The sequence below is a fragment of the Cydia amplana genome, chromosome Z, assembly GCF_948474715.1.
Source record: "Cydia amplana chromosome Z, ilCydAmpl1.1, whole genome shotgun sequence".
In the NCBI taxonomy this organism is placed as follows: domain Eukaryota; kingdom Metazoa; phylum Arthropoda; class Insecta; order Lepidoptera; family Tortricidae; genus Cydia; species Cydia amplana.
In genome coordinates, this window is record NC_086096.1 from 28,434,064 (window position 1) to 28,457,976 (window position 23,913).

The 23,913-nt window shown below is 36.3% G+C and overlaps 2 protein-coding genes across 5 annotated transcripts in view; one reads left to right on the plus strand and one right to left on the minus strand.

Annotated features, from left to right (window-relative positions):
• The first annotated feature begins 2,915 nt into the window (after window positions 1-2,915).
• On the plus strand, window positions 2,916-11,176 carry LOC134661060 (multiple C2 and transmembrane domain-containing protein-like). The gene is made up of 14 exons (XM_063516959.1): window positions 2,916-3,148; window positions 3,280-3,376; window positions 3,502-3,638; window positions 3,719-3,865; window positions 4,322-4,493; window positions 4,756-4,919; window positions 5,271-5,490; window positions 5,730-5,875; window positions 7,611-7,756; window positions 8,637-8,704; window positions 9,385-9,488; window positions 10,012-10,121; window positions 10,363-10,460; window positions 11,048-11,176. Exons 1-14 carry the CDS (start codon window positions 3,030-3,032, stop codon window positions 11,174-11,176), a joined length of 1,857 nt encoding a protein of 618 aa, XP_063373029.1. The 5' UTR covers window positions 2,916-3,029.
• Window positions 11,177-11,485: 309 nt separating this feature from the next.
• The window catches only part of LOC134661418 (multiple C2 and transmembrane domain-containing protein-like), a 32,458-nt gene continuing 20,030 nt past the window's right edge, over window positions 11,486-23,913 (minus strand). For 3 of the 4 annotated variants that reach the window (XM_063517501.1, XM_063517497.1, XM_063517500.1), the window contains exons 6-14: window positions 17,554-17,750; window positions 16,744-16,963; window positions 15,596-15,741; window positions 14,876-15,021; window positions 14,402-14,472; window positions 13,226-13,329; window positions 12,510-12,619; window positions 12,077-12,174; window positions 11,486-11,761 (exon numbers count right to left, since the gene is read on the minus strand). In XM_063517501.1, the coding sequence (XP_063373571.1) occupies window positions 11,690-11,761; window positions 12,077-12,174; window positions 12,510-12,619; window positions 13,226-13,329; window positions 14,402-14,472; window positions 14,876-15,021; window positions 15,596-15,741; window positions 16,744-16,963; window positions 17,554-17,750 (1,164 nt within the window). In that variant the 3' untranslated portion in view covers window positions 11,486-11,689. The remainder of the gene's footprint in view (window positions 11,762-12,076; window positions 12,175-12,509; window positions 12,620-13,225; window positions 13,330-14,401; window positions 14,473-14,875; window positions 15,022-15,595; window positions 15,742-16,743; window positions 16,964-17,553; window positions 17,751-23,913) is intronic. The other variant, XM_063517499.1, reaches the window with a different exon arrangement.

Genomic DNA, 23,913 nt, shown 5'->3' on the forward strand with positions numbered 1-23,913 from the left:
CAAATTGGTTTGACCAACTATATAGATAGTATTTTTTTAACTGGTCAGGCATGAGGGGTGGGGGAAATGACCGAACGAGATAGTCTTATGTATCTTTCAGTAGGAGTAGGAGCGAAAGCGCTATTATTGTTTGTCCTTGTCACAGTCGCACATTTTTTTTTATTCCCCACCATAAACTAGGATGGATTATGGAGGGCAACAAATAAATTCGACTAATCATTAGTGTCGCATTGCCTATGTTTTGTCCCTCACGGAGGGACGCGTATACCACTTCTATTATATGATCCTAGTATTCTATGCTAGCCAAATATTGTTGACAGATATTTTCTTGTTGTACATTTGTTGTATCACCAATTGTCTATGATTAAAAAAAGCTAAAAGTCTGTTGTCAATTTATGTCACTCATTCAAATTGTTCGCGGTTTATTTTATTTTAAATCATATTAATAATGACTATTTACCAAATACTAAGTGAGGTCCGCAAGCCGCAAACTGTTATTTAAGCTCGTAAATAATTACTACAATGTTCGAAGTCGACGTGAAGCCATGTATAACGACTGCAATGTTTAGAAGTCGTAAGTAAACAATTTAGTAGGTTGGTGCTGTATTAATATTTTGATACTTTAGTTTGCCTATAACTTTGACGTGCTTTGACTAAGTACGTAAATTTACCTGAATCTCATAAACAGGACATATTTCCCGCCAAAAATATGTGTAATATTTCAGATGTTACGATTTATTTCGGATGTTACGATTATTGTTGTAATTTTTGTATTTCATTCACTGATCTCAGATTCTAGGTATTAGGTTCGGATTCGGATTATTTGAATTATACTGGGTCAACCAAATCTTGTCAGTAAATACAAACAAAGAAAACGATACTCATCCTTTTCTTTTGGGTGCTAGTACTAGTGTAAGACAAAGATAGTATGATTCTCTCTGTCTATGTTTGAAATCAAACAGACCTTTGACACACTATAGTTGTAAAAACGACAAAATTTAGTAAAAATTGCAAAAATTGTGATAATGTTTTAAGCGACTGCAAGACTGCACAATAGGTGGACCTAACCTACAGTGGGGAAAACATTAATGGGCCCTGGAAGGAAAGTGCCTGAAATTGAAACCTTAAGTTCATTTTACTTACAGGAACCTTCTTTTATTTTAAAAATAAACAAAACTGCATTCATAGATTTGTTTTTTTTTTGAAAAATAAAAGAATGTTTCCTTAAGCCGGCCACACACACTAGGTTATAACCGATGGTTATGCCTGCACAGTTTACTTGTGCAGGCATAACTGAACGTGTGTATGACATGACTCCTTGCCTGCGCAAGCAAACTCCTTGCCTGCGCAAGCAAAATTGAAAATATCAAAATTTATATTTTTTGCCTGTCGGTTGTGCTTGCGCACTTCGCTTGCGCAGGCATAACTGAACGTGTGTGGCTGGCAGGCTTGATAGGCTTCAGTTATCCAGTGATTGCCGAGGGGATAGGTCGCAAGTCACTGTGCAACAATGTCGTCTCGCAAACGAAATGCAATTGTAGAGGATTTTTAGTAGATTTTTAGGGTTCCGTAACCAAAGGGTAAAACGTGACCCTATTACTAAGACTCCACTGTCCGTCCGTCCGTCTGTCACTAGGCTGTATCTCATGAACTATGCTAGTTAGACCGTTGAAATGTTCTCAGATGATCTATTTCTGTTGCCTCTAGTACAACAAATACTAAAAAACCGGCCAAGTGCGAGTCGGAGTGGGGCTCCCATGATTTTTTTTTCCGTTTTTATAGATAATGGTACGGTACCCTTCGTGCGCGAGTCCCACTCGCACTTAGCCAGTTTTATTATTTTTTAAGTGTGGAGTGGATTCATGGTTTGTATGCGTGTATGGCTGACGAAATATAAACCTAATAGCGCTATTGCGTCTACGACAACCACCGCTACCGGTGCCATGTTTGAACTGAGAGTTTGTGCAGGTTTGTCGTTACGTGTGTGTGCCCTATGGAACTCGGTCGTGCCTGTTGGTTTTGCTTGCACAAGCAAAACCGACACGCAAAACCTAGTGTGTGTGGCCAGCTTTAAAGTAAAATGAGATACTTATACTTGGTCAACCAGATCTTGACAGTAGAAAAAGGCGGCAAATTTGATTCGCCTTTTTTTACTGACAAGATTTGGTTGACCAGCTATACTTAAATCATTTTCGTAAGAAATACAAAAAGATGGCCTAAAAATGTGGTCAGGGGTCTACCGCGAAAGCCGAATTTCGCAAATTGCGGGGATCTTTCTCTGTTACTCTCATTAAGACGTAATTAGAGTTTAGAGTTACAGAGAAAAATGCCCGCTCGCGCCATTGACGAACTTCGATTTTTATACATGATTTATATATATTTTTATGTTATAGCCCAGGATCCTACGGGCACAGACGAGAGGCGAAATAACACTGACGGAGGACGGTTTGATTTTGCCACAATATTATTAAGTAACCAACGCGTGCGCTCTATGAAAGCTCCTCGTTATGGAGCGCAACATGTCGAGCAATCATCAACTTTATTGACTTGAGATACCCGGTTTAATATATTTCAATAAGTAATCAGGTTATTTTTACCATTTATTAAATTATTAGGTAGGTACTTAGGTACTTGTACCAGCTACAAAGTGACGCTGTCATTTAGTCTACCTGTCCTGTAGTCCGCTGGTTTACTGCTGATATCATGATATGAGATAACTTTGCATGTCATCGTCTGCGTTCGTTGCATTGTATTTTTTATGTAGGTAAGTATAATTATCATTAATATGTTGTTTTGAATATCCCTATCAGTAATAAATTTTGACATACCTACTGATAAATCATGGATAGTTTGTTTAAACTTGGTATCAATTACTCGATTAGCGGCTATTCTTATCAGTCGTTGCTTGAATAGAAACTTATATTAACTCATTAAACACTCGATTGAGACGTATTACACAAGACGGACGTTTTATTTTAATGTGTCGCTCACTGATTATTAGATAGTGGAGTTAACACTAGACCCGGGACATGGACCAGGAAGTTTCCGCGATACCTAATGGAGGTGTAGGGCACCGGCTGTCGGATGTTACCAGTCAAGACAGCGACAGTGGCATAGTCTATCGAAATACACATAGACCATTCAGCATGTAATTACCAATAAACGAACTACCCCACTTCGTATCAATTTTTTTTTGTTTTGGGAACGGAATATTAACGTTGGTACTTACACATTTCATGTCCTTGTTATTGTCCATGTTGAGGTTTATTTTATCGGTAGGTGGCGTCCAAGAACTTATTTAAACGCGGTAGCCCCGAATAGGGCAATCAGGAATAGATCTGCGTCATCAGTGGGAAGTGCTTCTAACTATGGGAAGGTAAATGTTTTACTTTTTTAAATTCATTGCTCTAAACTGATGTTATTAAGGGGCACGTCAAATAAGACCACCGACCCAATTTCAGTAGGTACTCGTTTGTGCTCATACTTACTCAATTATTTCAGGACTCGTCATCGTCAGTTGATTATGGCAGAGAGTACGGTAAAAAGACAAGATGGAACACGCTGGTTACAGTTATGGTCGTGCAAGCTAAAGCTCTACCAAAAACTTCGGACAAAAGTTCGATGTACTGTAAAATCAGGTAGTAACAAAATACTATAGCCGTCATTGTGATAAGAATATGGCGTAATTGAACTAATTGATGACTGATTACATTGACAGATTGGGGACCGAAATACATAAAACAAAGTCCGTTGCTAGATCGCAGCAGCCTGAATGGAAGGAACGGTTTCAACTCCATATTTACAGGGACCACTTGTTAAAGGTCTCCTTATGGGATAAAGACAAACAGAAGAATTTTATGGGCAGGTACTTATATTAATATTATAAACTTGGTTCTTGTAGCATTTCTTGTACGTGCAATTTAGTAATTGAACGAATTTATACATGGTGTGGGTACTATATTGCCTATGCCCTATATAATCATCAGGAGTGTCAAAAGGAGGAGTCTGTTTTGTATTGGCTACTGTTACCGGCCTTACCGCGTATGATAGGTTCGACCTATACGCGGTAAGGTCGGCCACGGACACAACTTTTGATAAGAAGAGCCAAACGCAGTAGAAATCGTCAGTTTTCAGTCGTCGCAAATGTTGTTTTCAGTGTTCTAATAACTCTCAAGTATTAATGTTTTGGGAGGCTCGAAGAGCCGCAATCGTACCTTTAAAGAGCCGCATGCAGCTCGCGAGCCTTGCTTTGCTGACCTCTGTGATAGGTAACACTAGTTTAAAAAAATGCAGTGAAATCACCTAATTATGATGTCTGCAGTTGTGTGGTGGATTTGACGACGTTGGACAAGGAAAGGACACATGAGCTGCGCCTGGAGTTGGACGATGGCTTCGGTGAAATCCATTTATGTGTTACAATGTGCACTGTTCGTGACGACCCCTTCTCGACTACTGAAGCTATGGATTCAGGTGTTTCGTTGAAAAATAAAAGCGTGAGTTTGTAATGTTTCACATTTCTCGATAGTACAATCTAATTTAACCTTAAATGTGGTCGATAAATCGTACTAAATATGTCTAGAAAAGGGTTAATCTTTGTATGTTCCATGTTCGTTAGAAACCTTACCTAACATGATAAAAGCATGTAATATTCCTATACTTTTTACTAAAAGCTCTGTACAGAAGACACGTATAAGAATTTCTAAAAATATTTGACATTGAGACATATCACCGGCTTATAATAATGTTATATTCCAGAACGATCTGAAACTAGTCGGGCAACTGCACGTGACTGCCGTAGCAGCAAGGGGTTTGAGTTACAAACCAAATGCATATTGCACATTGGAATTACACAATCAGAGAGTGCAAACACACATTATACATTCTAGTAGCGAGCCTGTATGGAACAAAAGATATACATTGTGAGTAATACTACATACCTAAATAATATATTGATGTGTTGCCTCCAATTTGTCGATCAATTACTTAGCACTTTGGCGGGATTTTGTCATGACACTAATCAGAATCACTGTCTTAAAAATGTATCCCACCGCACACATCAGCCACAACAACCATTGGAAAAATCAATTATTAATTGTTTACCGTTTCCCCGCAAGAATTTCAAAATTTTAATTTCTTTGTTTAGTTCTGATTTTTCTTCCACGAACAGCCTATATGAATTTGGAAGTAATAGCGGGAGTGGTGATTGAGTTTTCCAATTGTTGTTACGCCTATTATGCGTAATGGGAGAAATAGCTGCTCATATTTTACAGTGACGTCTACGATATCACCTCAACACTGGATGTGAAAATAAAAGACAGCTCGCTCAGAAGCTCCTTTGGTATCGAGCACCTGGGCAAAGTATCCATACCGTTATATAGGATAACGAATGGCGAATTGCGATGGTTCGCGCTCAAAGATAAGAATAAAAGAAACAGTGCCAAAGGAAATCATCCGAGGGTCCTATTGCAGATGTCTATAGTTTGGAGCCCAGTGAGTTCTTTCAACATGAACATGAACTTGATTCGCTTTAGGCGCTCTACCAATTAATGTCGGGGTATTGCAAATTGGTTGCAAATTTCAATTGTCGACTGTACTGCGGAAGTGTATCAACAAATATAAAAAAAATAAACATAATAGTATAATTACAACAAATTGCCTACCTACTTATTTTTAAATTATTTAGGTTCTATGTACTTATGTACAATAACATTTTTTAATTTGTATCGCAGGTTAAAGCAGCGCTGAAGTTATTTTCACCTAAGGAAGTGAAATATATAGAAAAACCAAGTAAACTGGACATCGATGTTGTGTATAAGAATGTTATTTTCATACAAGATGTGTTTGATTTTCTGCACATAGCCGACGATGCATATAAGTAAGTGACTTTTACTTGTTTTATAACTACATACATATAATACTTATGTAGTATGCTTGCGATATCTATGCATAGCACACACAATTAAGCGAAATACTCCAAAATTGAACCACGAGCGTAGCGAGTGGTTCGATAAATGGAATCATGAGCGTTGCGAGGGTTTCAAAGCACGAGGGTTAAACAAACTTTGCCTCCGAGTGAAACACAAAAATTTTCAACTTGCTGTGGTGAGGAAAATACTATGAAATACCTAAAAAAATCAAACCTATTAAAAAAATATAATTGAAATCTTAAATAAATATATATATGTCAATTTTACCAGCTAACAGCTCAAAATTTGCATCTGATTATTTTGCCCCACCCACATATATGAAGTTTTATGCAACTTTCTCATTAGTTTTTGAACAATCAGGAGGTTTTTACCAGTCGGTGTGGTAAAAAGCTCATTATAATACTATTTCTTAACTAATAAAATCGTATACTGTCGAGTTTATTACATCTTTTATATATTAAATATTGTAGATAAAATCTACAAAAAAATTAAAACTAAGTAACAATATTATTTTATCGTGTCGTGAAATAAAGTAAAAATTTCTTAATCCCATTTTAATACGTTTTTGGAGTGTATCGTAGTGTTTAATGAGGTATTTCAAATGCACAGTTCGACCGACATATATACTTAAGTGGCTAGTTTAATAGATCGATTGGGTGTCTGATAATTATATCATGACCTTATTTACGTCAACCCTATTTAATTTGTTTATGTGTATTAGAATTGTAAACAATAAGATAAGGTTAGCTGAGAGTAGGTAATGAGCTACGCTGCTGTTTGCTTCTCCTTTTTTCTAGCTTTTATATGTTTATATATACTTAATGGGAAGGGGTTCTAAAGTTCCTTTGTGTTGTGTCATATTTAGTACTTACTTCAAATATCATAATATTAATAACATTATAAATGCAAAAGTAACTCTGTCGGTCTATTATCTCTTGATGCTTAAACCACTAAACCGGTGTTAACGAAATTTGGTATGGAGCATATTTCATTAAGTGGCTTTGATCCAAATTTCGAAATATTGATGATACCTTCAATAAACTCAATGTAATTGAGAACAGGATTTGTTTCAAAGTCCAAAGAGTAGGTACCTATTCTAACGATACAGTGTTATCATTGTACTGGGAAGGTCGAGCAGATAGTAAGCAATATATCATTATAAGTAGATTTAAATTAATATTATCTTCCTACTTATTACAATATTAATCCTCTTACACAAGAGTGTCGTAAACTTAGGACTTTACCACATGAAAATAAAATAAAACGGTGCAAATTGAAATATCAATAAATGTCATATACTAAAAAAAAAAACTAAACAACAAAAAAAAAAGCTCTTCAGTAAAAAGTGCATATACTTAAAAAAATCGACCTACGCCGCTGTGGCCGAATAGCAACAGGCACCTGTCGCGATAGTAGAGGACGCTGGTTCGATTCCAACCTGGGGCACTGGAGGCCTGGGTCACTCTTTCTTAGTATATGATATTTATTTCAGTTTATAATTTATATAGTATTGTTTCCTACTTGAAGTAAAAACATGTTAAAATATTTTCTGAAAATAATTTAATTTGTTCTAATACGTAAAACGGTACAATACTTATAAGATCTTAGTTTTCTTGAAATAGTTTTATACACATTTCCTTTCAGTTATAAATCGTGTCTGTGAAAATAATATTCCCTTTACAGGCGGTTTTTAGAATGGGACAATCAAGAGCTATCACTGCTGGTGCTGGTCGGGTGGCTGGTCTTCTGGTTCTACTTCAGACCCTGGACGATCCCGCTGCTTCTATTGGCCCCATTCGTGCTCCAATTAATCTTAGGCCGGACTTCAGGTATTCCTTTGCATTTGTGCTGCCCTGGTTGGATTCTAGGGTTAGACCAAGCTAAGTTGGCAACGATTTTGATAGACCAGACTGTGCAAGTGTTAAACGTCATAATTTTATAGAAGTTTGACTATCAAAATCACTGCCAACTTAAATCTATAACTCTAGCTAGTTTTAAGGACCTCAGTATTCCTAGTTGGTCTGAGTTGCCTTGTTTAGATTGTACAGCTAGCTTCGAAAGTATCGGATCGCGTAGTCTACGCGTCAAAAGTACCTATCTACCATTCTCTAATACACAAGTCCATGTATGTATGTAAAGATCTGGAGTAGAGATCTGGAGAATATAATATTTAAAACCTTCGCGTTTTGAACACATATTAACTCACATTTATAGACGGGTCTAAAGCGAAATTTATTCAATTACCTTTATTTACCGACGTTTCGACACAGGTTTCACTGGTCGTGGTCGCGGCTAACCGCGAGCGTTAGCCGCGACCACGACCAGTGAAAGTTAATCTGGAGAATAATTCCAGGATGCTGATGCTGACTATACCATAACATTTATTTATTAAATGTCTAATATAAACGAGCGCGGGTCGAAATGCACTACATTTGACAACCTGTTCCTAACAATTCGTGGTAGATATATTTTTTACCGTAAACGACAACTTGTGGAGACATATATATTTAAGCTTTTTTCTGATTTTGATCAGTTACTGATGTCCAAATACCTAAGCTGAAATTTGAAATGGCATGAAATTACCTACCTTTTTTAATGTTTATTTCATTCCCTTTGCCTAATTATTAGGCTGAAACGGAACATTTCAATCATACCGGGGAAAAAATACTTATCTGCCATAATTTGATCTTTCTTTTTTCGTTTTTTTAGATGACAAAGTATTAGTAACGTCGTATAGGGAGTATGGAGATGCAAGCTTGCTGAACACGAGTGAAAGGGTAAGTAGAATGGTGACAATACTCAAAACCTTTTCATAATTGTTAAGGTGTCGTAGGTTCAGAGAACTGAGTTTTTTAAAACTTGTACCTCTTTTTTAGATCAAATTACGGTTGCTAAAAAAACTTGTCGATTTTCTCTAGTGACTTCATCGATTCGATCCTGATTTTTTTTGACTTTCGCGCGATAGAAAAAAATCACGAACATATGTAGGTCCGAAACGTACTTAAGTTTTATGCACAAAAGCTAAAAATATGAATATTGCTTCTAAAAATGCGTAATTTTATTTTTGAGGGAATAAGTACTTTTAAATGATAAAAACTACAACAAATTAAAATTCAAAAACATTATATGCTTACGCTCAGTGAGAGTGAGAGAAGAACATGAATCTACAAGTAGACTCCAGAAATATATTTTTTGAGATTATTTTCAAACTCTTTCTGAAATTCTGTCCAGAATGAACAATTTTTCGTACAATTTGATTGGCAATTTAATTGTGTGGTCTGGACGCAAAAAATTAAATTCGAGGACAGTGTCGCAAACTCGATTCGCCTGAACTCGGAATAAGTGAGAATTTAGGACGTAGCAAGGAAACCGAACAGCAAACAAAGACAGTTGAATTAAAGGTTTTCATTTATAGAAATAGTCGACAACGATAATTTCATACTGTTTATTTTTTCAGCATGACAAAAGTTTACCAGGAAAAATTAAGACTTTACCGGAAGTGTCTATCAAAATTATTGACAACATAGAACTAGTGGTATCATTTGCGGAAAGAATTTACAAGTAAGTGTAGTGTATAGTTACAGTAATATAAATATTAGGGCGCGTGTACACGGTGCCGCCTCCGCGCCGCCGCCGCACCTTCGCGCTATGCCGCACCTTCGCGGCGGTGCGGCGGTGGGCTTTACGCGTCTCGTGTACATAGCGCGAAGGTGCGGCGGCGGCGCGGCGGCGGACTTTACGCGTCTCGTGTACATAGCGCGAAGGTGCGGCGGCGGCGCGAAGGCGGCACCGTGTACACGCGCCCTTAAACTCACCAACTGATTTTGATAATTTTAAATTTGGATCCCCAACGTAAACCATCTCACGTACCTAAGGAACAGAAAAAACAAATTCGAACCTAACCACAAATGGATGAAAAAAGTGTTGAGAATATTATAATTTGGCCACCCGTCTTTGACACTGGACTCTGGAGTACAGCTAGACGAGAGTTCCATGCTCACTCTTAGGCTGAATTATTTTTTCAATGTCTTAAAATAATTTGAGTTGCCTGAACCAGAACTAAGGATTCCCATTTTTTTTTCAGTTTAGCTACGTTTAAGGTGCCATTCCTGAGCTACGTCACAATGGTTTTACTTTGTGGGGCGTCATTTGCTGTATATTTTATTCCAATAAATTACATGATGATGGTCTTTGGTACGTATAATAATTGAAAAAATATTGAAGTCTAGTAATCAGGTCGTAAGGTAGGTAGGTCAGGTCATATAACTTTACCCAGTTTACGAGTTTGTAAACTTCTTTTTAGTACCTTTCCGAATTGATTTCTTGATTGGCACGTTTTATCCTGTTTTGAGACAAACATTGATCCTGTAAAAATTTGCTGCCAATAATCGTTCATTACGTACTTACCTATTATATTCCTTTTTATATTTTACAGGCACATACAAATTCTTCAGAAAACATTTGAATCCTAGTAGAAAGCCGAATAACGATTTTGTCGACTTCATTTCACGGATACCGGACAACGAGATATGGGTAAATAATTAAATATCTTTTATTCCGAGCAAATTAAGCTATGATCCTATAAATATTTAAAAAGTTGGCGCATAAGATTAATCACGATCACGGTCTTTTCATTGTCATTGCGATTGAAATATCACTTGTCGTTTCAAGACTTAATTTATTTAGCAACAACGAAACTCTTCGCTCAAGTATTCATCTTTTATATTATATTACGTTACTTTAAATTATAAAACAGACGATGCAGAACCGTATTTATTTACGCAGATAAGACAAAGTCAATAGGCGCCGATATAATTTTTTTTATTTAAAATCGTCGCAAAATTAGACTAATTAATAATATTTTATAAAAAGTAATTTGTTACCTACATGATGTGCAATTGCAGCATTAGGATTTAATGATAAGGAGGAATTTAAGGTACATATAGTCAAATGTAAAATTATGGGTACATACTTACAAGATACTCATGATATGTCCCATAACTCTTATTTAGATCCACCGGCGGTACCGATATTTTTATACTTGACTGTGCACTCACCTAGATAAAGCTACAGAAATCACCGAATATCTTGACTGAGTTTTCGTGTTGTATGGTTTGCAGAAAGACTGGAAAGAGTTAAGTGTCCCGGAGCCTATGCGGCGAAGCGGCGACCGAAGCAGCGGACAAAACAATAAGCTAGTGAGGAGTGTCAGCGGCCCGGGCCCGACCACCGAGCTAGACCCCCTATGACACTAACAAACATTTAGATCAATTATTTTTACGGCCATCTATACATTTAGTGAACAAACTACTTACCACTGTAAGTTATCTTTTTAGTTTTAAAGGTGTATGTGTTAAAGGGTTAAAACAGTTATTGTTAGTCACTAACTCCAGTTAAAATAACTAGTGGTTTTGATAGTTTCTAATAGTAATAAAACAAACTTTAGGTATCTCAGTAGTTTTGGCTAAATGTATTGGCGGGCTTAGGTCAATACACTGTAAATATTTTTAAAAGTATGTAGAAGGTACTTTAGCGTAGAAATGAAATAAATTACTAAATAACGTCATTAAAATTAATTTAATTAATCCATTAAACTAAAATCACAATTTGCATTACACCTGTATTCGGCTAAAGTAGACCTAGACAGCTTTGTGTAGTGGTGTCGCCAACGGGCAATCTTCAGCCTTTTACAATCTTGCACCTCTCCTAAGTCTATGGCACCATATACTCGTACTAGCAGAGCGGACGCCGCTCTCGAGCTATCACCGCCTCTTCATTATGGAACCTTGTCTGTTTAAATTTGGCTCGGGAACTTTCAGCTCTCGCCACTCCTTCTGTAAAAGATTTCAAATAATTTTTAAATCAAAACACCGCATTCAATAATACTATGGCAGATATATTATGGGAAAATTGACGGCTTTGGGTGACAATAGCGTAGGTATCTGATAAGTAGTTGTAGAGTAAATTATACTAATGTAGGGTTCTCTCTTACGATTGATGTAAAGTACTGATTGACAGCACTAGAGCCGTCAGGTAGGTACTAAAAATGCTAATCATTGGGTAGTTTACCATAGGGTAAATTGTAGAACAATATTACTCCGACTATAATAGTATAGTCGGAGTAATATTGTTCTACAATTTCTTATTACCAATTCTTTATCATCCGGAACCCGAGACAAGAAGTCCAGAAGATCATTGTTAGGAACTCTTTCTGGATTGAGCAGCTTCCGCGTGAACTTATACACACCTGTAACAGGAGAACAAATTAAAACCAAACCCACAACTTGTTGAATCATGTATGTACCATAATTCAAACATCTAATTAAGAGCAAATCGGGCTATGTAAACTTCAAATGCTTAGTTCAAATAATGGTAGTCAAATTACGATGTAGGTAGTAGGTATATTTATACACACGGCTGCAAAAGTGCATACCCGCTTTATGAACGAAATTCATTCACAGAGATGAAATTATGCCCTTTTGCAGCTCGCTGTACCTCAACACTGGCCTTTCCCTAAATCATAATTAATTGTTATGTTATAGGTATGTATTCAATGATTTTATAATGGTCAACTTTACTTACCTAAAACCATGAATATGTAATTGACTGGTACAAGGTACAGAGCTAACGACATCGAGATCAGCAATATCATCGCCAGGTAGCTCAAATACGGGACGCTAAAGAATATTAAGCTGTGAAAGAAAATATACTTATATAAGCATAAGCTTGGATAATCTGCGGGCTCAGCACGGTTACATTTTTATCGGCTATCACTATGCCCGTCATTTTCGCACTTACATACTTGTTAGAACGTGACAGGCATGGTGACAAACGATAAAAATGCGACCGTGCTATTAGGGCTGAATTCGTGACTTGATAGCGACAACGCATGACAGCGCCTCCATAAGCGATAGGTATGGTATTATTGGAATTTAAATTTTAAGTTTTAAAGTGCACTTCCATACTCTATCAATAAATCTAACATATTGCTAATTTCAAAGTACTTATCATATTGCTAATTTCTAAAATTAATTAATAAGCTCATTGCGGTGTGTTAATTAATGAGTTAAGCTAATTGCTGCAGCGAACGTGTTTAGTTAGATCCGGCTTAATGCAATATTCAATACTATTATAATATTTTTTTTATTTATAAACTAATGTAAACAACGAAAATAGGGAAATTATAATATTATAATATGTTCCATATTGGCTACAGAACCCCAAATTTATTTCCGGTGTTGGAAATAATGAAAGTGTTAACAAAATCGATATAATAACGAAAGTGATAGATGTCATACTTTTTCATTCTCTCGATAACTGACACGATGTAGTCGATGCTGTTCTTGGTAGTAAACGTGAGATCTTGCAGCTCGTACAATCGCGCCTTTATCGTCATCTCATCCTAGAACACGAGAATAATTTATCATATTATTATTGCCTAATTTAGTCAGCCGACTAGATAGATAGTTATCTATGCTTTAAGATTTCATTTTTTAAGGCAAAATTTGCCCAGGGGGCCGATTTTTGAATTTCTATCGCCCGATTTCGTCACTCGAAAGATGGGGGAAAACGGCGAAATGCTGATTTTTGAAATACGAGCGATAGAAATTTGGAATCTAGTGGTATTGACCACTCGATTTCAATTCTATTAGTAGAATTTAAATGCGTAGTAGTGGAGATATTATTGAATGAAATACACGAAATCGAGTGGTAGAAATTCAAAAATCGGCCCCCAGGCCGATTTATGTTTTTATGATTTATGATTAGAAATTATTACAACCCGCACCTGGACACACTTTGCCCTAAAATAACAGTTTAGTACAATGCGTTCACTCTACAAATAAGTGAAAGAGTTTGGTATTTCCACAGTAAGCGTAGGTACCTACTTTGCCCAATGTCGCGATAAATGGAAAGAGCGGCCATGGTCAAGGTGCCTCTAACATTTATTGTCTTCTTAGTGACATTTATGAAAACACAAGGTCAAATATATTTTCTTTTTTTCTATGAATATGAATAAATAAAAACTCATACCTACTTATAGCGAGGGTGAATTAACGGTAAATATATTCATCACAACATATTGAGAAGGCGAGCGTTACATCTCTCTAACTCAGTACAAAAAATAATTGTTGACTTTCGGTAACAATTATTTGATTTAACTTTTTAGTTAAATAAAAGAAACCTATTCCCGAATCATGAACACTTGCTATACATTACTCTCGTTAGCAAGTTTGGCCATTCGCACATATTGTACAGTGTTATTTATATGAAGGTCAGTCCGGTTTCGCAAATAAAGTTTGATTTGCACATATCGCCAGGAGATTTTTTCTGTAACTTGCGTGTTGTGGGGTTCGTTGGGTTAGTGAAAGTTGATCGTTAGTTAGTATGACTACACGTGCACTTTTACCTTGCAAGGGCTAAGGACAGAAAAAAAACATCTTTTATGCTACGAGTAATTAAATCCTTATGTTTACCTTTTGCGTATCTATTTCTTCATCTGATAAATCGTCGTCTGACGTATAAACCGGAACTAGGGCATTGTTATCTGTAATAAATAAATGCATACCTACGATAATATTGATAATAACGGGATTTAGATAACGTAGTTACGCTTGGACTGTCTAATGGATTGCGATGTATGGATATGGAGAAACTACGCGAGAGTCTGCAATGATAAAAAAGGTTGTCTCGTATTTATGTCTTTGGTAAAATAAAATAAAAATATTTTCGGTTGTAAAATACTTACAGTAGTGTGCCCAGCCAAGTAAGACGAACATTTCGTGTGAGACTTAAATTTGATCGTAAGAAAAATTCTATATGCTAATTTCGGTTTAGGTTTATTAGACTAAAAACTGTTTATTTAAAATGGGAAACTAAATGTATTTAAAGGTAGAGACGTTGACATTGCTGATGATTCTAGCGACTTAACAATGAGTAGAGAAACTTACTGCAACTTCGGTAGCCAGTCCACTGGTAGAGGAAGGCCGCCAGCAACAGCAGCGGCAGCATCCACGCCTGGAAGCAGTACCAGAAGCCCAGCCACACGGCCAGCGCCACCACCGACCGCTCGCGGTTCTCCCATTCGAACAAAACTCTGCAATCAACAATCATCAGTGGCGAATAAGTAAACTGATGAGGCTTGTGGTATCCAGGAAAATACGCCGGGATAGGTCTATAATTTTGTCACAAATTATAACAACATTTGGGTCTTACCAAGGCTTCCAGTCTTTTTAAGTTTCCAGTATATTATTATAAGAATTTTATTTACACATAACTATTATTTAGTTTCTTATCCGTTTATTTTATTTGATATAAGTATGCACAGCAGCGCGAATAAGGCACACTACCTTGACGCGTTTTTCTAACGCTATGGAAGGTCTACCCACGCTCACCTCACCTTCAATGCGAGTAGCTAAGTACGAAAAGTAGTCGTACTTACAATGTACGTACAATATCATGCATAATTGCATATCACGCTAAATCTGTCCAGTCTTTCTTTCCTCTTTTATAAGAATAAATGTGTGCATTTAATTTTAAACAGTTTTATTCGCTTAGCTACGTCTGCGGCAGACACATATTGTGCCACGTCTATTATAAAGTAATAATAGGAAATTCATGAATGAGCATGATGCTTATTTTAAAATGAATACTGCAGTAAATGAACTTACTTGTACTGTTCGTTTCCGAGGTAAATTACATGGAAGATATCTTTGATGAATACTAAATTACTGTATATCAATGGAATGTCAAATTTGGCCGGCTTCTGTATATATTTGGTTTCCTTTGGGCTTAATACTCGCAGAGATGCTTTGATCTGAAAGGAAAGAATAAAACATATTATTACCTACATATAACCAACAAAATCAGAAATTTTAATTGAAAACATATCCCAATACTTACCTACATTATTAATAAGATTATCCTATCCGATTCCTATTCGAATCCGATTAATTTTGAACAATGTGTAATACTTAATCATTTTGTACTTTGGAAGTTCAAACCAGTTGAAAAAAAGTGTGAGGCGGAGTCGCCCGCCGAGGGTCCGTACAAACTTAACTTTTTTTACGAATTTATAGTTTTCAGATTGTTCCCTGTGGCCCGTTTCTCAAACGCTGTAATACAAGTGGATGTCATTTTTTGACAGCTTTTGTTAGAAAGGGACTTCCACTTGTATTACAAGTTACAAGCTACTAGCTTTTGAGAATCGGGCCCCTGTACTAGTTTGCAGTGTAAGACGATATTACTTGCCAAATTTCATGGTTGTAGGTCAACGGGAAGTACCCTATCAATTTTCATTCCTTTGAGTATCGAAATACCTGTAAGTACTTAGGTTTTTTGCGACAAAACGGCCGTACTTATCTTTTTTATGTTAACTTCGAAGTTAGATTTTTTCACAGATTCAAGGGGTTATAGGTATGAATAGTATATGGTTTTAATTTCAACTCGATATTTACCCCCACGCGTTCCCGAGATGAAGGGTCTTGACAGACGGACGGACGGACGAACGGAGGCACGGATGGACAACAAAGTGATCCTATGAGGGTTCCGTTTTTTCCATTTGAGGTACGGAACCCTAAAAAGGAAAATACGGTCCGATATGTAATGTGTTAATTAAATAAATAAATCTCCCAAAGCCTAAACCGTAGCCTAATTATATGTATTTGTCAGTTTGTAATAGTTAGTTTAAAAAACTTGGGTTGGGGTGTACTTTCCCTACCGAGCACTAGCATGGTCAATTGGTCGATAGGTAGATAAAATAACAAGAATGTTCTTGATGAAATACCTATATTTTTAATAGATAATAGGGTTTGCTTACCGGATTCCACGCTATAGACATTTCTAGAAGGATCCTTGGACAGTTTCCTTTAGCGCTGGCCATTTTAGAGCGGTTTTTCAGTGCGTACCATCTCTTCTCGTCGTTGTTGATCCGTAAAAGGGGGATCGATATCTTTCCCAGCGTTTCACCCTTCTTGCTATTGATGAAAGATTCGTCATATACTGTGATGTCTAATGTAGAGGTTATGTCATTTACGCCACTGAAAATATAGATAGGCATCATGGAAAATAAAACAAATTAAATAATAACAGTGTTATGTGTGTGGTATCTAAAGGATATCGATTTAACGTCATACGCTGCGTACAGCGTCACATAAAGTAGTACCTAATCAGAAGAATTAGATCGTAAATAGTAGTTACACTCTTTGGTATTGATGGTTATTGTCCGGCGGCAACCGGCGACTAAGAGCAATGTTAAGTCCATCAAGCTGCATACTAAACGCCTAGACACAACTGCGTGAGTAACAATTATAAGATGCTTTATAAGTGTAACTCTTGTTCCACATGGGTTCGAAGGTGCCGGCCACGGCGTGCGTCTGGAAGCGGGTGTTGTCATGCTCCTGCAGCACCCAGCACACCAGCACGCAGTAGGCGGCGGCCTTCAGCTGATCCCGTCGTCGCCACGTGGCCCTTCATTGCAGGTGGCTCCAGACCTGCTAGCATGAGATGCGTTCTCGCGCGCGACTACATACATCTAGCGCGACTACAAGTATGGACTCGCGCGCGAGAACGCAACTCATGCTAGCCGGTCTGGTGTGGTTACTTCATATAAAAATCGTTAGAAACTTACAAAGTGTAACTCTTGTTCCACATGGGTTCTGAGGTGCCGGTCACGGTGTGCGTTTGGACACGGGCGTTGTCAAGCTCTAGAACACAGTAGGCGTCGGCCTTGCCGCTGATGCCCAGCGCGCTGAGCCCCCGCGCCCCGTACACCGTCACCGATATTTGGCCCACTTCGGCCCAGTCGTTGTCCAGGCGGTACCAGGTCTGGAAATACCATGGTTATCATTGTAGCGTTTCAAACAGATTTCAACAGTGTAGAAACTATATGTATATTTCTACCAGATATGTATTTAAAAATATTGCTGTGAGGTGGGTATTATGATCCAGGTTTCAAACTAAAACTTTCGGTTTGAAAGCCGTACCATTTACCGCTAAGCTATCAGTGTAATGTATAGCAATAAGTCTATTTAAATCCCTAGAGCCTTAGATTGTTGCAGCCGTTAATGACATAGTTACGACACAGTTATGATACTTACGAATAATGGCGCCCACATTACTTCAGTAGGCATAACGATAACGATAGGTACCTATAACGATGCGCAAGAGCAGTCAATGCACCATGGTAATGACTAATGTCGTTTAAATTGACCACAGTGCGACATATCATAAACTCGTTAAAAATAGGTAATTCACGTTGCGCTGTATTCTCGCATGGAAATTTTACATCCCAGTGTTCATGTAGGCTAATCTACGTCGCACATATGACGTGCCTCTTCTCTTTTTGGTTGATTTTATTTTTTACGAAAAAAAGCCAGTTAACGATTTTATAGCCAAAATGTAAAATTGATAGATTTAGTCGTTCAAATTGTACACCTTTTGTTACGTAATATCTAAATAACAAGTATTGGTTTCTTTCTATTAGCACGTCTTCTCATCTTGCCTTTTAATAATGAGGTCCCGAGCGTGCGTCACCGGCAATATATGACGAGTAGGGGCAGTTTTTAAAAATTCACCAAAAAATAATAGTGGTAAATTATACAAAATGATGTATAAGAACAGTTTCAGGAAATATTGTAAATTGTTTAAGTATCAAAATTACGTTGAAATTAAGTCGATTTTCACGAAAAAATTTCACTTGTTTTGAAGTAATTTCTGGTGATTGAAATTGATTTCGTCTAACTTTCATTTACTCTTGTTCAATATCATATAACAAAAATAAAGTCTATTAAAGGTGGAGTACAGGATATGTGTAATTACCATTTTGAGTAGTCCAAACATTACGAAATTTACAAATAAGATCGACAAAATCAGTGCTTTACGCGCGTTTACAAAAAAAAACATAATTTAGTGAGTCTGTTTTCAAAAAAATGATAAGTGCAAAAGTGTAAGATAAGAAGACGTGCTAATAGATACCAGTACTTGTTATTTCTATTACGTAACAAAAGGTGTACAATTTCATCGACTAAATCTATAAATTTTACATTTTTGAGACTAAAATCGATACCGGCCTCTTAAATGTAAAATGATTCTAATACAACACAATAAATCTAAACATCCTCATCACATATTTGTCTCAATCTAACACGATTATTTTCTAAATTAGCCTCATGTCGGTACAAAGTCCTAAGTCCTGAGTAGAAATCGTGATGCAAAAAAACAACTTTGGTCTGACGTCGGATAGTCCACAGGTTAATGATATCTTATTATTAATTTCAACACATTAACGCTTAAAAAGGTTGATTGGAGATAAAATGCGAACTCATGTGCGTATATTTTCCCTTGATTTACGTCAGAGCACAAAAAAGGCTCAGAGAACCAGATCTCAGTATGAGGCACATTTTTATTCTGAGTAACGCAAGGTTGTTGATTCTTGTTAATAAGGTAATTTCATGTGACGTCGCCGCTGCCGCTGCGAAGGGCAAGTATGTAAATAGGAAGCTACCTGTACAAGTACCTATAGGACTCAGGTTATATATCGCGAATGAATAGTTAGTCAACATTGCCACTCTGTGTTTTTCCTACATTGGATCCGCGATTGAGTCACGATGGAATATAAGAGACATTACGTTATTTTGTTCTCTTGCGTCAAGTTCTCATGTAAGTACTTGGTACAGCTTAGATAAAAATATACAATAAAAACACAGTCCGTTTAATTAATATTTTGCATGATTTACAGAGGTAAATACAAGAACTTCGACTACAGTACGACTTTTTTCACGTGACAAAAAAAGATGGAGAACTGGGAAAAATATAATAGACCAGCACGATATGAGAATGTGCTTTCATTTACATGTTTTTTTTAAGTCAGCGAATAAATGTCATGAAAAAAATTATTCATCGTATGCCTATTATATTTAACAATCAAATTAATTTTAACAGCAATTACCTAAACATTCTACTCAGTAGGTATATGTGTATCTAATTTAGAACGCTCACACTCCCTCTGCAAACCCTATCCGATCATATGTATATTTCTGGTATACCTACTCCAATTCTATTCATGTCACTAATAGTCACCAAAATAAGGTTCTGTAAGCAAAGGCTAGACAGCTTCTTGCATTTAGTACCTATGCTATCTAATTTCAACGAAAATTGCAGAACCGGTTGAGTACGGACCAAATGTCAATGTAATAAATTAATAATAGTTTAAAATTTGGAAGGCGACCGCAGCAGTTACTGTTAAGTACATCGTTACAGCTTCAGCATTGATTATAGAAGCGATGTCACTGTCAATATTCTTGATAAATTGCGTTGATATCCTCAATTAGAACGTTCAATTAGTCACTCATTACTGATTTTATTAAGGATATTGATAGTAATAGCGCCCGCGTCAACACTGCAGCAGTAACGTTGCAACAGTAACGCTGCTGCAATCGCCATCAGATAGTAACTAAACTAACGTCCGATTTCCTTTTACGAACTATATTGATACCTTGAGGCCCATTACATTTAATTTATAATAATATTTGTTAGCTAAGCTCGTGTCACCTTGAACTTGAAAAATAGGTATTGAACTGGACGCTTATTCACTATTATTTTTACTTTGGACGAACTTTAGGACGGACCCAAAACATGTTTTTGCTTATTGTTGTTTTTTTTGTACCTGTTTAACTTTATCACGGTCATAAGGTTAGTAGGAATGCGTATATAATATTATAAATATTTTTGATATTATTTATTTATGCGTAATTCAGTTCATAATTCTAGATACAGTCGTATTCCACACATCTCAAAATATATTATAAATATATTTATTAAGTTTAGAATTCGATTTTTACAATATGTTATTGCGCACATCTGTGTGTAAGTTATCCATCAAAATATAGATTTCCCCATTAAGTATGTACCATTGAACTGAGGCGGTTGGTGAGAAAGTGAAAAGGTATTACGTATATATTTAAGACATCCAATCCTGCGTCTGATAAAGTCTGATTTGTATTATGTAAGTACCTAAAAATGTAATATGTACCTACTTACTTAAACTGTCCAGAAGCTCAGCACCGTTCTAATATAAAATTACTGCCGAACTACTTTAGCAACCTCCAGAGTCCAGAGTAGACCTCAAACTAATACTTAGCCGTAATGTTATATTGTTTTTCACATTTTTTTCGCAAACCCCTTGCAATTCTCAAGTGTAACTAACACTTATTATATCTATACACGTTTTGGCATGAATGTTACTACATAAATAAAGTTTAATAAATCCGTTTTGCTTAGTATTTACTTGTCGCCAATGAATATGTCCGTTTGAATCCATTAAGGAATTTATTATTTAAACATATATACTACTGAAATAGTACATTTCAATGCAAGTGTGAAAAGTGTGTTATTATTTACGAGTCCCGAGATATTAACACTTTCACACGTACATATTGAACGACGTTTTTTAATACATTTGCGAAAAAATCACAATAAAACAAATATTAGTTACCCGAGTACCTACTAAAAGGCGGTATCGTAATTTAGCGGTCTTCACATCACTACAATAACCTCTGCGACAACACTATGACGTCTGTCATCTAGAGATCGGTTTTTGCGCCTAGGCGGCGTCGCGTATTACCTAAGTCCCTAACTCTCATATATTGTGATTCTCTAATAAATATTGTTATAAATGGTGCTCTGGTGTTTTTACCCTTACAGCTTCAGAAGTGCGATAGTGATTCCTCGCCTACTACGATATAATTTGTCGAAATTGACATTACGAAATTTACCGCGCGTAGTCCTTCCTTGTTTCATTGTTCTGATCGTTAATCTGATTGTAATGAGTAAATGCACCAACACCACTCATCAGTTAGGGACTTAAATATACAAAGTCCAAGATTGGTATCAAAATCATACCTACAAGAATAACCTACAAAACTAACCTATGCCGGCTATTGGCTGCTGGCGTACCTATCGTGCCTTTGCCCTTGTTTTGTGTTTGATTTCAGATACCTATTTCAGTTTATGTACATCAATGATCATGACTGTCAAAAATAATACATATTGACAGTGTAATAAGGCTGCTGGCATGTATGTATATTACAATATTCACAGCAGAAGATCACAAGACATAAGCTGACAGATACCATTAGGTACTCTTGAATTTTGATATTGGTATGAATGAAATAAATCCTTGGGATTACAGAGTAACTCGGGTAAAAGTTAACTCAGGTAAGAAGTCTGTGTTGATCCAACACCTAACAGTGCTCCGGGGCCAAAGTGGTAAATATTCACTGCCTCACTTATATGTTGTGTTATTTTGGTAATTCATGTGCTTTCAGATACATAACATAATGTAATTAAGTATGTCTATATGACATATTAACAAAATGATATGAACATTTTCTAAAGTTTGTGTCGTGGTGAAATTTATATTCAAGTAAAAAGCATATTATAAAACAAGTTTGGTAATGTAAATTTAGCCTTGATTCATGCTATATGTATGGTGGTATTATGCTTTCATGATTAACAATGAGTGCTATTTAATACTTTATCCTTTCAGTCAAATTAAAATAGATTACAAGTTTTCAAAAACACTGGAATATTGGTTACAACGACAATAAGGAGAAATTACTCGTTGTTTCATATGTGTGTGATATTACACATGCTTATTGCAACTGAATTAATGTTTTTTTTGGTGTGTTTTTGGTTTGTGTAATTTCCAGAAATTTAACAGCAATGATTCTTGAATTGAACGACCATACGTTGAAGGTACTAGAGTGGCTATCGGGTCAGGCCTCTGTAATGAACCCGGATGGACATGGCTAATATTTCAAAATTAGTTGGTTATGGATGCCAGGTATAATATGTCCTAGTGTTCAACTAATTCATTATATGGAGAAAATATGTTGATAAGTGACTAATCTCCGATGTCATGGAAAATGAGGTATTTATTTAGAAATAAAATGTTTGTTCATGTTGTATATGTATACTAACGGTCAGTACGTGTTACATTGACTGTGTGTGGTTAGTAAAATGCGCTTTGTGAATAAGCGAAAGGTGACATTTATTTCAAGCTGGTTAGTAGTGTCTGTGACAAATGTAGTCACTCCATGTATCCGGAGCCTCCTCGGACTGAATATTTTAAAAGCCAGTTCATTTCACATATAACCTCCTGCATCTTTGCAATTAACACTAAGCTGCAGACATACTGATAAATAAGGCAGTAAATCATTTGAGATGTTGAGAAAATTTCTGTCTGTACATATTATTGATTGGTTCTATGTATGAAAAATCTTATGAATGTTTATACAAATTAATTGCATACAGCTTATAGTATGTTGTGGTTGTTGTTTTGTTCATTGGGATGTTGGTTTAAGTTTGCATTGCAAATATTTTTCACAAAATGTCATGTTATAAAATGAACCAAAGACATATATTTAAACAGACTTACCAAACTAATGAAAGTTATTGGCATGACATTGTCAAGTGTTTGAGTTATTGACAATGATAATCATTTGTGTTCTAACAGTATGTTTCAGATGCATTTCCTTATAACAAAACTTTATTGCTGGTGAAGTTTTGACCATAATTTTATAATACTTGCACCGATGAAGTATGATTATAGGTGTTTCCAAGGTTTAATCTTGTCAAAGAGATGGACATATTGAACTAGATACTTACTGAGCTGAGTATGACACTGGTAAAGCAGGTTGTTGCTAATGGTAAGCGAGGTGAATACTTTCAGGAGTCAATATGAATATTGACGGTCTATATGATATACATGTCTTTACATACAAGTGCTACTGGACTCTAAACGTACCGGTCAGTTAAGTGTTAAATGGATGAATATTAAACGAAGGTAAATAGCTTGGTTAAAGCTTTCCAAATAATTATTTTAACCCATTCACTGCTAATGAACATTGACCGAAGATTATCATGTCATGAGCTACTGTTTGAAGTTATTGACGGTTTTCGTCTGAACTTGTAGTGTGTTATGGTACTG

Bases quoted from the DNA above. Each gene is read 5' to 3' on its own strand.
- LOC134661060 (XM_063516959.1), top strand. From the start codon at position 3,030: ATGGACCAGGAAGTTTCCGCGATACCTAATGGAGGTGTAGGGCACCGG. The intron at 3,149-3,279 runs GTAATTACCAAT...TTTTATCGGTAG, and splicing joins ACACATAGACCATTCAGCAT to GTGGCGTCCAAGAACTTATT. The intron at 3,866-4,321 runs GTACTTATATTA...TGATGTCTGCAG, and splicing joins CAGAAGAATTTTATGGGCAG to TTGTGTGGTGGATTTGACGA.